At 35.4% G+C, this 14,107-nt stretch overlaps 1 protein-coding gene across 1 annotated transcript in view; it reads right to left on the minus strand.

Moving 5' to 3' along the window:
- UBR3 (ubiquitin protein ligase E3 component n-recognin 3 (putative)) overlaps positions 1 to 14,107 on the minus strand; it is a 102,956-nt gene that overhangs the window by 81,849 nt on the left and 7,000 nt on the right. Inside the window, exons 2-6 of the mRNA XM_017835493.1 lie at positions 7,441 to 7,580; positions 6,904 to 7,062; positions 5,087 to 5,230; positions 4,430 to 4,479; positions 1,764 to 1,830 (exon numbers count right to left, since the gene is read on the minus strand). Coding sequence (XP_017690982.1) covers positions 1,764 to 1,830; positions 4,430 to 4,479; positions 5,087 to 5,230; positions 6,904 to 7,062; positions 7,441 to 7,580 — 560 coding nt within the window. The remainder of the gene's footprint in view (positions 1 to 1,763; positions 1,831 to 4,429; positions 4,480 to 5,086; positions 5,231 to 6,903; positions 7,063 to 7,440; positions 7,581 to 14,107) is intronic.

Here is a 14,107-nt window from a genome sequence, read left to right on the forward strand (position 1 = left end):
TCTCAACATAAAATCTGTATTTTCTTCAAAGAAACCTTTCATTCATTCCTGGTACCACAAAAGACCTCGCAGAGTGTTGTAGATACCTCTCTGGAATATGAGACTTAGCACTTCAGGATATCTCCAGTATATAAATAACCCTCTATGGAGACAATAGACAATACACCACTGAAGACCTAGGACGGGACAGGGAGTCTGCTTATATGGAAAAGGTAAATCTGTTTTTATTCAATACTCAGTTTTCTAAAATTTTCTTTTCATACTCTTATTTTATACCCTATTGGACATAAAATATGAATACTGAAAACTTCAGAAAACTATTTGATATTTAATAAAAACAGATACTTACCCTTCCCCCATTGGCAGACTCCCTCCTCTGGGGCAGATATTAGGAGCTATCAACATCAAGAGCACAGTCCATGTTGGGATGCCTCAGAGGGGGAAGACTACAATCCTGGGGGGAAATGAAATGTTGAATTCAAGTATCACTTTTCCTGAAATGCCACTGCTGATACTGGTATCCTGATCAGGCAGCTTCTAAACCTAAACTTCCTCCCTGCCTATTTCCCATAATTATTTATTATGCACCAGAACAACAATCTTTTTTCTTGTGTTACCTGACTAACTCATCTTTCAGACAAGCTAACAGCCTCTAAAATTTAAGAGAGAGAACTTTCCTTGGATGTCTCTACATTTCCTGCATTTCTCCAAAACTACCATCTCTTCCACATTATTATTCTCTACCACAGTCTGTCACATACCATTTTTAAGATTCTCTCTTAACAACATCATTGCCAAAACATTTAGTTCTCTGCTTTTCCAGCTTCCTAATGCCTTTTTCCTTCAACCTGAAAACACTAAAAACAACCAATCTTACTTTCCCATACTCCTCACAACATCTTCACACCATTCTATTAATTCATGAACCTTTGTATTTCAAACTCAAGCTCCAAACATTTACTCCAGAGATCTTCCAGAAATTTTATTCCAACTTTCACCAGTTTTTTCACTCAAATGTTCTTTTCTCAAGACTTGCAATTCTTGTGCTTCATATGTCCATCTCCTCATACTCATATTAAAAAACAAACAAAAAAAGTCTTCTTTACCTAATAATAGTATTTCAATATTATTATTTAAACACTTTTTAGCATAAAAACACATCAAGAACAGGATAGGACTACCTTGTCTCTAGCCTATAGTCATTCTTGAATTAAAACTTGCACTGACCTCCATGTGAGTGTGACTCATCTCGGACTAGAAATTGCAGAGAGGACTAATTTCAAAATAATGAAGTTGTTCAAAGGGAGACTCTGTTCAAGTATCTTATCTTAAACATTACTAGAACAATAAAGAAAGACCAACCAGAACCAGAGACGAGCATTCTTGCCTGGCTGAGAACACAATCATACTGTACAATGGCACAATCAAAAAAAATGGTAAGAACAAATACATCAAACACTTCCTTGTAAAGCTGTGTTGCAGCCTTGACAGTCACACAGTGAAAACTGGACGAATTTTTGGAGGTCACTTTACAACACAGAGGTGACAAAATGTCAGAGTCCCAGGCAGTGGTACTCACACAAGGGAAATCAAAATTGCCAATTACCACATTTTCACTTGCTATTCTTTTTTGGACTTCGCTATGTTTAATACTTGTCACATGCAGCACTATAGTGCATGGGAAGTGAATGAGTATCCCTAGATAATTTTTAAGACAGACATAAAGAAAATATGATAAACTGAGATGAGTACTTTATAAATACCTTTGGTGGTGCTGCTTAGTTTCACCCTCTTGCGCTTTCCCACACCTTGGCTACCATCCTGGTCCTCCTGGGGTAGGGGAAGAGTTTAAAAAATTCATAATCTTATACTTAGAATCTTATTGCCAAGAGATGGTATGCTCTCAACATTCTGGTTTAACTACCAAGCTAAAACAAAGAAGCCCTGAATACACTATCTTACTAGAAAAATACTTTTACTGTTTACAGGAGCCGTGGACTGTGTGCAACTATTTGGAAAAAAAATTAAATTTTTATTTGCCTTTTCCCCCCCCCCCCACAGGCAACATTATCATCTGCAAGGTCAGACATATTCATGTCATTCATTAATTTTGTAAGGTTACTTGCTTTGATTTCTGAAACCGATTGCTACAAAAATGTTTAACACTACAAAATTTCTAACTGTTGCACATCCAAGGTTTTCCCTTGTCCACCTGTAGCGTTTGTGGTTTTTTGTTTCCTAAAAAAAAAAAAAAAAATCAGCCAACATATTGTATATCTAAGTTGACAACACAATTAACTAGACATTTTCTAATCAACGTAAATTTTTGATGCAAGAATAAAGTACTTTTGACACCTTAAGGAGGCCAATTCTAATTGCTTTCTCCCTACAGAATAATGGAAACACTTGACACAAGCACTTGTCATCTGAAGCTTCCAAGGCACTCCACAAACAAAATAGCAAAAGTTCAAAAATGTAATGCAAGTTAAAAACATCTCCACCATCACTTCACATAATCTAACACTAGGTGTTAAAAAAGCACATAACATTACAGAACTACATTAAATGCTGCATGGATCTTTACTAACAATGGTAGTCCTAATGAAACTGTGGAAGTAAAGTTCCTTTTTAAAGTAAAGAGCTAATGAGACATAATTAATACAGATATCTAAAGTTAAAAGTAAGTAATCAATATCCTTCTCCAAGGATATGGTAAATGCCATGTTTTATTTCCAAACTTCACCTAAATGACAGAGATCCCAAACCTGAAGAAGTTACTATCCTTTCTTGGGGAGAAAGATTATTCATATTTTACGTCTAAGGACTGACCAAAAGTATGGGGTGAATAAAAGGTCTGAATTTTCCTATCCTTTCATTATCTCCATCTTAAAATTCATTTTAAGATGGACACACATTTGAACACTTAGACCACAAGACTGTGGTCCTTGTGAACACAGGCTACTTTGGTACTTCAATTGGGAATGAGTCAGTCAGTTCTCTGGATGCTGCCACTGCCCACTCCCCCATCAGAGGAGCCAAGTACTCTCAAGAAAAAAAATCAGACTTGCTAGTATGTTACTATGCACTGCAGGACTCTGCAATTAAGGCTGTAAATTTTTTTTTTCCCAGCCTGAAAAACGCATCAGTGAAAAAAGTTAATTTTTTATTTTATAATCTTAATTGCGTTCTGCTTGACAAATATGAATTGCTGAAAAGAAAGTCCAGCGCTTTCATCCAAAAGTCAAAACAGACTGTGCAGGTGTAAGGCTGAAATGCTTATTAGAAAAATGATGTTACTAGAGAAATGAGGAAAAAGTGGTCTTGCTTTATGACTTCTCTTCCTCTCCTCTGTTACTCCCATGTCAGCTAAAAAGGTATTTACAGGTTTTTTTAATGCCTTATTGTACTTAGAGCAGAATAAAACTATGTTATAATTAAGAAACGTGGCAAGAGTACACTTTTAACTGGATTTTCTTCCTCTAGTATTTAAGAGGAATCTCGAAAGGTAAATAATGTTCTTACCAAGGCCTTACGGCAGCATTGTTTCCCAGATGGAACGCTAGATTAGAAAATTTACATGGACTACAAATTAGAGCAGCACTTCTGCAGGGAACTAAACACCTTGAAAAGTTTTGCATAGCTCAGTATTTAGTTTCACTTCTACAACAGTAGACAGTTCTAAGACAAAAATTAATCTGAAGGACAGCTGTTATTTCTCATGTTTTCCTTTGTGCAAAAGGAGAAAAAAGGTCCTGTCTAAATCTGTCCTCCTATTTAAGATGTTATTTTCCAAGGAATCAAATAAAATGCAGTCCATGAATGCTTTTACCACACTGAGGAATAAATGTTCTTATATTAGATATCTCTTTACATTATTTAAAGTTTGTTATGTTACCCTACCAAAATGGCTGCTAAGGCTTACTTTCTTCATTAAATTACACTTATTTATTACAGCTCAACCTAAAATGAGATTTTCTCCTTCTTACTCCCACTCCATGTGTTTGTTAAGTAAGGTCAAATCTACACTTGGGAATTAATCTACAGCAAAATTCTCACTGCTGCTATCTCCAGTTCAGCTGGATTCTCAAGTGCCAAAAACTGCTAACACCATTCACAGCATTACATGTTGTAAGTTTGCTTTAATCAAGCCCAATTTACTTGATAGTGACTTTTCAAATATCTACACAGGTTTCTTCTACATTACATACATAAATTAAACCGAAACAGTGTTAGCAAAAATAAGGATTGGTCCTTTGTAAATCAAAGGCATGAGATCTATTCCTTTATATCTCCATTTTTTCCTAATTATTAAAATGGGGATAATATATATGGCAAATAGAAGAGTTAAGGTTTGTGGGATTTGGCTGCAAGCATTCTCTCCATTTAATATTCTGTTACAGTTCATTATAGTCTTTAAAAACAGTCTCACCTCATCTGAAGAATCCCCTTGTCCTGATGCTGCTGTAGCACCTGCTAAACCTTGTGAAATAAAAAATTCAGAGATTCTTTTCATAAATCTTATACTGAAAAGACAGTATTTTACAATACTTCATGAGCGAGTATGAAATAAAAAACTACATTAATCTTTTTTTAAAAGATACATAGCAGTGAACTGAGAAGTTGGAGTAAGATTTCCAAGCAATACAAAATCAGGGATTTGCAAGTACTTTCCATTGCAGAACTTCAACATACCGTGTTAATGGAGACACGTTCTTTCAGAAATTGGAAAAAAACCCCAGCCTTCAGTGATCAAAAAAAAAAAAAAATCCACAGCACCTTTATAAGAATAGGTGGTTTAACTTAGTTGCAATGACAAAATTCCACTATGAGCAATTTCATTTTGCCTACTCAAATTCCACTAATGCTATGGCTGGAAAAATGGTGCTTAGTGTATTAGCAACAAAAAGTTAACATGTTTAGCTTTGTTGGTAGAAATGAAATGAGTCCTGTAATTTGGTAGTGCAAATAACAGGTGATTTCTTAAGTTTCATTAAGATTTGGTGTTTTTAAAAATAAACCTAAAGAAGATTTTATATTAAAACCATCAATAATCAAGTCTTCTCTTAAAATATATCTCTACACAAACCTTGAACAGCTAATGTACTAGTTCCAGCTCCTTGCTCCTGCATACCACATGCAATTTTATCCTCGGGAAATGCCAGTCCAGAGCCTTTCAAGGCAATGAGGTACTTTTCGTGACTCTTCTTTGTACATGCATTCTCTCCAACACCTTGAATACACACATAAAACAGCATTAAAGCACATCAGCAGATACTTGGTTCATATACTTCATATTCTATATGAGCAATCTAAAAAATGGCCCACAATGTTTTAATAAGCTGTACAATTATGCAACATAGAAGCTAAAAAATTTTTCCAACTGATGAAAGCCAAAAGGTGGGTAACTCTTAGTTTTTCCCCTCCAAAACACTGCTGTCTTCTAAATTATGTACTCTATTTGTATTTTACCAGCACTCCCACCATTAACAGTACAGAACAAAAAAGCATGCCTTTTGATATTTCAAAACAGTTGGTTTTCAACAGAAAGGAGAGGGACCAATGGAAAAAAAGAAAAAAACCAACAAAATAATGCAGTAATGGTAATAGAGCATGTATAATTTCTAATATTGGAAATTTTTCTTCCAAGTTCAAGTTTTGACAGCTGCAATTAATGGAGGCTATTCGTAAAGATGTTGTAATTTCAACTGTTTGATGAAGCAAAGTCACACTGCATACTCAGGAGACAAAATTTTCCACAAAGCAATGGACTAAAAAACCTAACACATTTGTTATATAAGGAAAAAACAAACTTTGAAGAAGTAAATTCTATCAAGTGTTTAAGGGAAAAAGAAGATGAAAAGACAAGAGCATCTTTGTAGCTGTGCACCTTTTGCTTTCAAAGTCAGAAGGGCAGGTTTTGCTTTAAAATCCCTTTCTTTGCTTTCCCCACCCAGAAACTGTACCTACTGAGACACACATATTCTCCATTCCAAGACTCCAGATAAGAATGCCTTACTTTCCCTTCCCTTTCCACCTTCCTATATCAGGAAATCCATCACATATAGGAAAAGAAAAGTCATTAAATTAGTCTCATTCAAATATTATTCAACAGGAGAGAATAAGAGAAAGGAAAGAATAAAGAACTACACCTGAGGCAGCTTTACTAAGTACTTCTCCTTTCACACATAGATTTGGAGATTGCCTGTTCTTCAACTTGCTGCTGCCCAAGCCAGTTATGGCAACTTAAAACTAGAGTAATTATTATTTGTTCCATAACTACGCAAAGGACTCTTAAAAGACACTTTCAAATCACAAGAAAATAACATGGAGTTAATTTATAGGTTATAAGTGGTTTGGGGTCTGCAGTGACTGCCCAACATTTTCAGATTCACTGTGATTTGGTACAGAATGGAATAAATGGTTGATGTTTAAAAAAAAAAAGAAGCTGGAAAGGGTTTTGCACAGAAGTGCAGAACAGACAATGGCCTTTTGCCATTCAGGTCTCCTTCAGTAGCCTCTGTGAGAGCAGACCCCAAAATAAGTTAGACATATTCCACTGTGAATAACCTTGATATGCCTAATTTGGAGGTACTAAGAGACCGTGTTCACTTCACTTTGAAGAGAATGGATTTCTTATAAAAACTTTTTTGTAAGGATATTTCTTTATACAGTTATTTGGGACACAGAGATCAGAGGTTTGCTCTTACAGGTCTTAATAACAAATGTTCTTAGTCTCTCCTGAAGCCCACCCTCCTATCAACAACAAAATATCCTTAAAAATATGTTTTTCTGTGTCTTGAGAAGTCAAATAAAAACATGCAGAAACTGCAGTGATAAACAAAATTTATACCCTCAATTCTTCATAGTTTGAAAATTTAATTATTAGAAATAACATAAACATACCAGAGCTAAGATCTTTGTAGAACTGTTGGCTAGTCAAAACCTGGGTAAGAACCGATCTCATTGCTCCTCCCATTTTGGTCAAGTCTTCTAGAAAGGAAACATGAGGCTCCAAAACCTGGAGGATTTTATGAAGGTCTTTCTCTGATGGCAGATCAAGAGCTGAAAACCACATAACAAGAACTTTTGGTGTAGATGTAATGTAATTTAGCCAAGACCTTCACATGCAGAACAGTTACGACCACCACAAATGGAAATAATTTATATGTCCATAATGTTCTAGAATTCACACAAGTTTTAAATTATACCTGATTTCATTTTCTGGAAGAGCTCAACACATTGATAGGTAACCCTTAACACATATTTAAGCTCTCCAGAAGACAATAAAACCCAATTGCATAACCAGGCAGTAATTTTGTTAGGAAGAGAAGTATAAAATACAATGACATAAACCATTTATGTACTGTGTCTTCACAGACAGCAAAGCAACAGATAACAGCATGGTAAAATATGCTAGATACATGCAAATTTAAAACATACCAGGCTCATTATATCCCTCTCTTAAGTGCTGAATAAGACTAAAGATGAACTGTGGAAGAACTAATTCTGACATCATCAACAAGTCTTTTGGGACACATGGAACATTTGAATTTGATTTAATCCGGTGTCTTTTACAAAACCTATAAAACAGATGAGAAAAATGTTAGCCAAGCACAGCTCAGCAGTGTTAACATACACTAAGAACACCATTACTTTTTCCATTTTTCAGAGCTTATATGTTTTTACATTAGAGGTGGTGTGGAAATGGTATTCTGAAATTCCAACTACTATGTTCAAACCCATTTTGATTCCGAGGCCAGTGAATTATAAAGGTGCCAGTTTTTTCTCCTCTTCTCAAAGTTCACATATCTAACATTCCATTTTTTTCCTATATATGTTAGAAGCATCTTCATTGAACAGTTAAAAAAACATTGAATTTCCTCTCCTTTCTGTGTAATACTTAGGGGCTGAACCAATTCTTCAATTCAGATAACGACTTTTTTTAATGTCTTTTGACATTAATAAAAACAACTTCCAAAGACATAAGACTTTGCAGGGTTGGTAACTAAGATTTGCTTATCAAAGGGTGATGGAAACACCCTGCAAAAACTGTGTAAATTGTTTCATTTATAAAGAAAATATTTACTGTCTGGAGAATTCCTGCATGGTAGTAGCTGAGGTTTGGCTAATGCACAACGACATGACATTGAGCCAAACCCCATTAGAGCAGACAGAATGATTTCCCACTGACTTAACATGAGCCTAACTCAAGAGAGACTGAATACTTCTCAGCTCCCAACCTATTTTTAGAAAAGACATTTACCAGCATCAAAGAGTTATTTACCCATGTCAAAAAAGACACTAACAAAGAATAGTGTAAAAATACATCATCCAAGACTAAACTTTACTGAAAAGATTCACTAGATTTTACCACTAATTGTTCAACACAAAAATTCAGAAATGAATACGGTTTTGTTTGAATATGAAAACTGTTTCCTAGAACTATCAATGTCTTCACTTTATTTGCAATGTCACATTTTCCATAATTTCCAGCCTGCTACTTCCTTTCTTTCTTGAGGACCACTGAAGAATCACCTTCAAGAGAAGAACGAAATAGAAGAAAGCCACAAAGCAAGGATATGAATTTAGGATGCAAGCAAATAAGACAGAAAAAAATGAGGATACAAGTTCTGCAATTAAGATGGCAATTCATAAGAATGGCTAGCAAATTCCCAACACTAAAGATTAAGAGCCTCTCCTTTGCTCTTTCACATTAGAAACTACACTTTTATTAAGAAAAGGTACAGAAGGACAGTACTAGCCAGTTGATTTGTGGTTCATATATCCTGGGGGGCAAAGGGCCTGACAGAGTTCAGTGATGACTGAAAACTTTCTGTTAATTAATGCCCAAATGGATGGTGTTCACTTTTGTCTTCCACTTTTCAAATTACATTCACAGAAGTTACAAAAAGTATTTACTTTTTCCCTTTGGTCATTCATTTTTGTCTCATCAACATCCAGAACCCTGAACTGCTATAAATTGCTAACATGGCTTGATCTATGCTGTGATATGGTACTTTGTATCTTAAAAGTTATTGGTTTCCCTTTCACCACTCTCCTTATAAGCAGAGATCAAAAGTAAATAACAACTTAAAGACATACAGGAAGGAATTACTATGCAGTGTGTTCTAAAATTTTTTACTGCCCACCATCCCCCCACATATCTTTCTGTCAAAAGATGTTTTCAATCACTACAACTGCAAGCTAAGGGAGCCACTGTAACAAAACACACAGATAAAGTCATTTTGAACCCCAGCTTCTGCTAAGCACAAGGCTTCCTTCCACAGAAAACAAGCAGCTCTGCTCTCCATGAAGTCAATGTAAACATGCCAGTTCTGAATCAGTCCATGAATTATCTCAAATGTTACATATCCTGAAAGTTATGAATATGTCCTCTCTTGAGATTCCCAAGAAAGCACTATCGAATTATAAAGTGTGCTATTATTGCTATATTAATACAGATTCTGTAAAAATCAAGAAAGAACCCTAATTCAATTCACTGTAAGGAAAGGTTCTTTCACTGTCACATGCACAAACTACATCAGGTCCAAACAGGGAACAATTTCTAGATAACAGGCCCTAAACCCTAAATTAGGGATACAAATACCATTTTACAGGAAGAACCATATTCTGTTTGTATGGTTCAAAGGCTGCAGTAATAAAGTACTATTTATAATAAAAGCTCTATTGCCTTTACAGAGTGTTATTAACCAAACTGCCAGATAATGACTGGAAAGTCTTCAGAGTAAGGACAACAGGTGTTTTAGCCAAAAAAGAGACCGAACGCCAAGCTGTGTGAAGGAAGAAACAAGTTGAGACTTCTTATACAGGTCAAAAGAGACCTGTGACAAACTTCTCCATGGGTTACATGATCACTGGACAAAGCTATTCCATAATCAGTTCCTTACACTTCTAAAAGAACTCCCTTATCACAACATCAGTTAAAGAATTGTACACCGACATAAATGTACATTTCAAAACGCTTCGAGACTATCAAAATAGGACTTTAATAGGCAACAAAAAGGAACATTTCCCAAATCTCTCCTGGTACCATCAAGCCTCAGAAATCCACCACTTGGAGCAGGTAGAAATGTAATGAAAAGTGGATATTATCTAGATAAGAAATACATTTTCTCTGAAGAAGCTCAAAAATAAAAACAACAATGGAGAGGAAGACTGACTAGGTAACTGACAGATCACCTTGATCTAAGCTTTTTGACTTGATTTCAACACTGTAAAATACTTCTTCCAACAAGCCTGTCACTTTTATTTAATCTTTTAGTAGTTCATGTTTCTTGCGTTAAATACTCTTCTCAGATTCAAAAGTATATTCTGGGTTTGGTTTTCTATGCATTGTCCTACCCTAGAAATCACTTTTTCACAAAAAGATAAGGCTAATTTTAGCAAAAGGAAAGAATAAACAGTAACTTACAATTAAATAAAAACTGAGCTTTAACAAAGAACGTTGTCCACGACTTCAAATATAATTCTGAAATTTCTTATGCTGCATTAATCTTATTTGTAAAATGTAGAATATAATTTATTATTAACATAAGCAGCATTAATATTTTCTGAATAACCTTCATGTCAGACTTTCCAGATTCATATATGTTCTTTCCTATTATTTCCATCTTTAATAATTCTACTGCAAATTTCTAAAATGTATTTTATTAGTGTCTTCAGGTAAAATAACTCCTTTTCTTTAGGCTACAGTTGCACAACCTAGTTGAACTAGGTCAGTCCTGCCACCATTCTGTCATCATCCCTCTTATTTGTTCCAGCACTGGCACTTGACTGATCCTATGTTAAACCAGCTCAGAAGCTAAGCTAGCAGAAGTTATTTACCTTTAAAAATATATAAATAAATCCATTGGGCCAGTTTAAATCCACTAACACTCAAAGACCTGTCTCCTTGAAAATCACACTGAAATACCCAAATCACTGTGCCATCACCCCCTTTCCTTGTTCACCTGTCAAGGGAGCAAAACACAGAACAAAATAAGCCAAAACCCCAAACATGGCAGAGAAGGAAAATGCCATCCTTGCCAACCAGTGCATCAGCTGGATACAAAGCCAACTCCTCAGCTTCAAAGGAGAGTTTTTAAACTTCCCAGTTATCACAACAGCTGATAAATGCCTTCAGTACCAGCCAGACCACACCTTTACAGCTTTTGAACATTTGATCAGTCCTTCATCCACTACATCCCACAGCGTCTCAAGTTTCAGTTGCATTCCAGAAACTTGACATAAGTTCATGCACACATAGAGGGACTATTTTTACCCTCACTTTTCGCTTGCTATTTTGTCCCCTGCCTCCCCATGTTTAAAAGTCATTTGTTTTAAACTGGATTATAAGACTGTCAAAAGAAAGCATCCCTTTTTCACCGATCTTAAAGAGTGTTACGGCACTAGGAGTACCTGAGTCCTGACAGAAGCTTTTAGGAACAAGGATCTGGGACCTAATGACAGGAGCTCTACTTGAGGTAAAGCTCTACTTGATTCTTCAATTCAGAACAATAAGTCATACTCAAACTGAGCTTTTACTTAAGATATAATACACATTGCATACTGTATACCACATGACAGTCATCACATAATGTTTCACAAAGTATTCAAATGAAAGAAATTTTGCAAATAAGAATTTAACACACACTTTTAAAAAAGACTATGGATTCTATCCTCACTGTAAAACTAACGAGCAAATGCTATTCTTACATACTCTGAATCTACAATATAGATGTAAGATGCAAAATATATTGAGTGCTACAATTGCCTCTCAGAGCTCTTATGAACTGATTTTTTCATTCTTTACATAATGGTAGAGTTTTTAAATTTTTTTTCTGCTTTTGCAGTTCACATATTGAAACAAATCTTAATTCAGAAATTAATTCAAAACAAAACTTGAATAAACAGGATTAGAAAATTACCTTGATTAAAAAAGGCTTTTATATGCTTTACGTGAATCCACTGTCCCTAATAACAGCAAACACAATGGTAACTGAAGAAATGCAGAGAAATGAACCTACTGTTCCTATTAAGTTTAGCATGTTTCCCCCACACACCCTAGTAATTAAATTTCATTAGTTAAATTCCTTTCAGCAGTCAAACAGGCTTCCAAAAGTGAATCAATGTGGTACTGACTTCAAGGCCCAAGGAATGACAGCTCTTCCACTCTATATGAAAGCTGCAAGCTATGGAGGAGTTCATAGACAAAGCCGAATACTCACATTTCTGCTATTAGGGACTCTGACAAAAAGCAAAGCCAACTGAAAAGACGTCAGACTAATCCTTCCAACGAGAAAATCTCCAAAGCAGAGACACTAGAGTCAGTGGTGGAGGACAACAAAACACAGCAGAAGAATTAATGGCATCTCTAGAAAAAACAAACAAGAACACCTTTAAAGGACCTCTTTCCAGGCTTTAATCCTTCACTACAAAGCTGGTTAGCCAGTGTAGGAGGCTAGAAATCACAGATTAGACTCTTAGAAGGTATTCCAATCCTTGCAGAACAGCAGGAAGAGAGGCAGTGAGTCACCAGAAGCTCCCTTGGTGCTCAGAGCTACACTGAGCAAAGCAAGCACTCCAGTGCAAAGGAAAAGCAGGGAAAGCTGCTCAGCAGAATAGCGTTTCTATTATTCTCTGTTAGCCCTCAGACGTAAATATCTTGTATAGTAGATAAAACTGCGAGTTTCGTAAGTATACAGGTACCCACTATCAATCAGAAACAGGAGATTTGGCAGTTTCAATCATAAGGTCTTTTTAAAGGAAAAACAGAGTGAGAATGAGAAGGAATGGACTTCTGAGAGCTGAAGCTGAGCCTGTGTTTGAATGGACCCACAAAGTTGTTAACTTTGAGCATTCTGACAGACAATAGAACAATTCAAGAGAGGAACACAATCTTCTGCTGCAAAAATATTATCTTCAGAGAAAGGGTGAATGCTCTGGAATATAATTACTGCACCATAATTGCATCTAAGTACAGCTTACATTTACCTAGTCTGATCGAAAAGCCTCAATCTAAACACAATTTGAAATATATTTGTACAGTAACAGACACACAGGTAGTTAACTTACAAAGATAATACTCACTCTCTTTGGTACAGGTTTTTCAAACATCACAATGATTGTAAAGTGAAGCCCTTACAAGTTAAAAGGGCCTCAGTTATCCTGTTAATGGCAATATAAAGATTCTTTAAATTATCTTAATTTATCCATTTGCATGTAAAAATACAGTCTTCAACAGGAACTGCAGCCTTTTCAGTTGAGAAAAAAACAGTACTTAAAGGACCCGTTAAATTTAGTATTTCACTGTATTGAAGAAGGCATTGACAAGAACACTCTTAAAACTCAACTTTAAAAAGTAATCTTTATAAAAGTTAACATTTAAAAAAGCACACAAGAAGAATATTTACATTCAAAATTCTTTTGAAGTGGAGTCTAAAGGTATCATCTTCCAACACACACACATCCTCAAACATGGACGTAAAGATAGAAGAATTAAGATACAAGCTACATTCTAATTCCGGATGCTTAACAAATATTTTTAGGATCTGATTTTTCAGAGTTCTTAGTCTTACATAGCATTCACAAAGCAGAATTCCCAGTTGACTTCAGAAGTAGGTCTGAGAGACAAGTAGATCAGCAAATAGAATATTTTGTCCAGAGCCTTCATTAGAGTTATGTTTGCTTGGCCCTCCATCTTCCCAAACCATTGTAAGTTCACATACAGTCTCCCTGACCAGTTGCTTTCAGAGTCCCATCAATTATCTACCTTAAAGTACGTAGACAGTACATCTTCTATTTAAAGAACAAAAATCAAGTTTTTAAAATAGAGTTAACAAAAAAACTTTCTGGCCAAGAAAATTTTCCCAAGAAAATTTAAAAAGGTCAAACATATGGCATGTAGTATCTTGACCCAAATACTTCATCTGATAAAGTTCTAAGTGACTGCACGGTGCTAGACAAACGTAAAAACAACCTTCATTTCTTCAGGATTTGAGTAAGATCTGAGAATTTTAGTAAAAGATATCAACTTAAGTTGAAGATACCACTTTGGTCAGGCCTCCAACAGACAAGGTGCATATAAAAGTAATTTGCAGTTTTCTTA

The sequence above is a fragment of the Lepidothrix coronata genome, unplaced genomic scaffold, assembly GCF_001604755.1.
Source record: "Lepidothrix coronata isolate B3197 unplaced genomic scaffold, Lepidothrix_coronata-1.0 Scaffold7, whole genome shotgun sequence".
In the NCBI taxonomy this organism is placed as follows: Eukaryota; Metazoa; Chordata; class Aves; order Passeriformes; family Pipridae; genus Lepidothrix; species Lepidothrix coronata.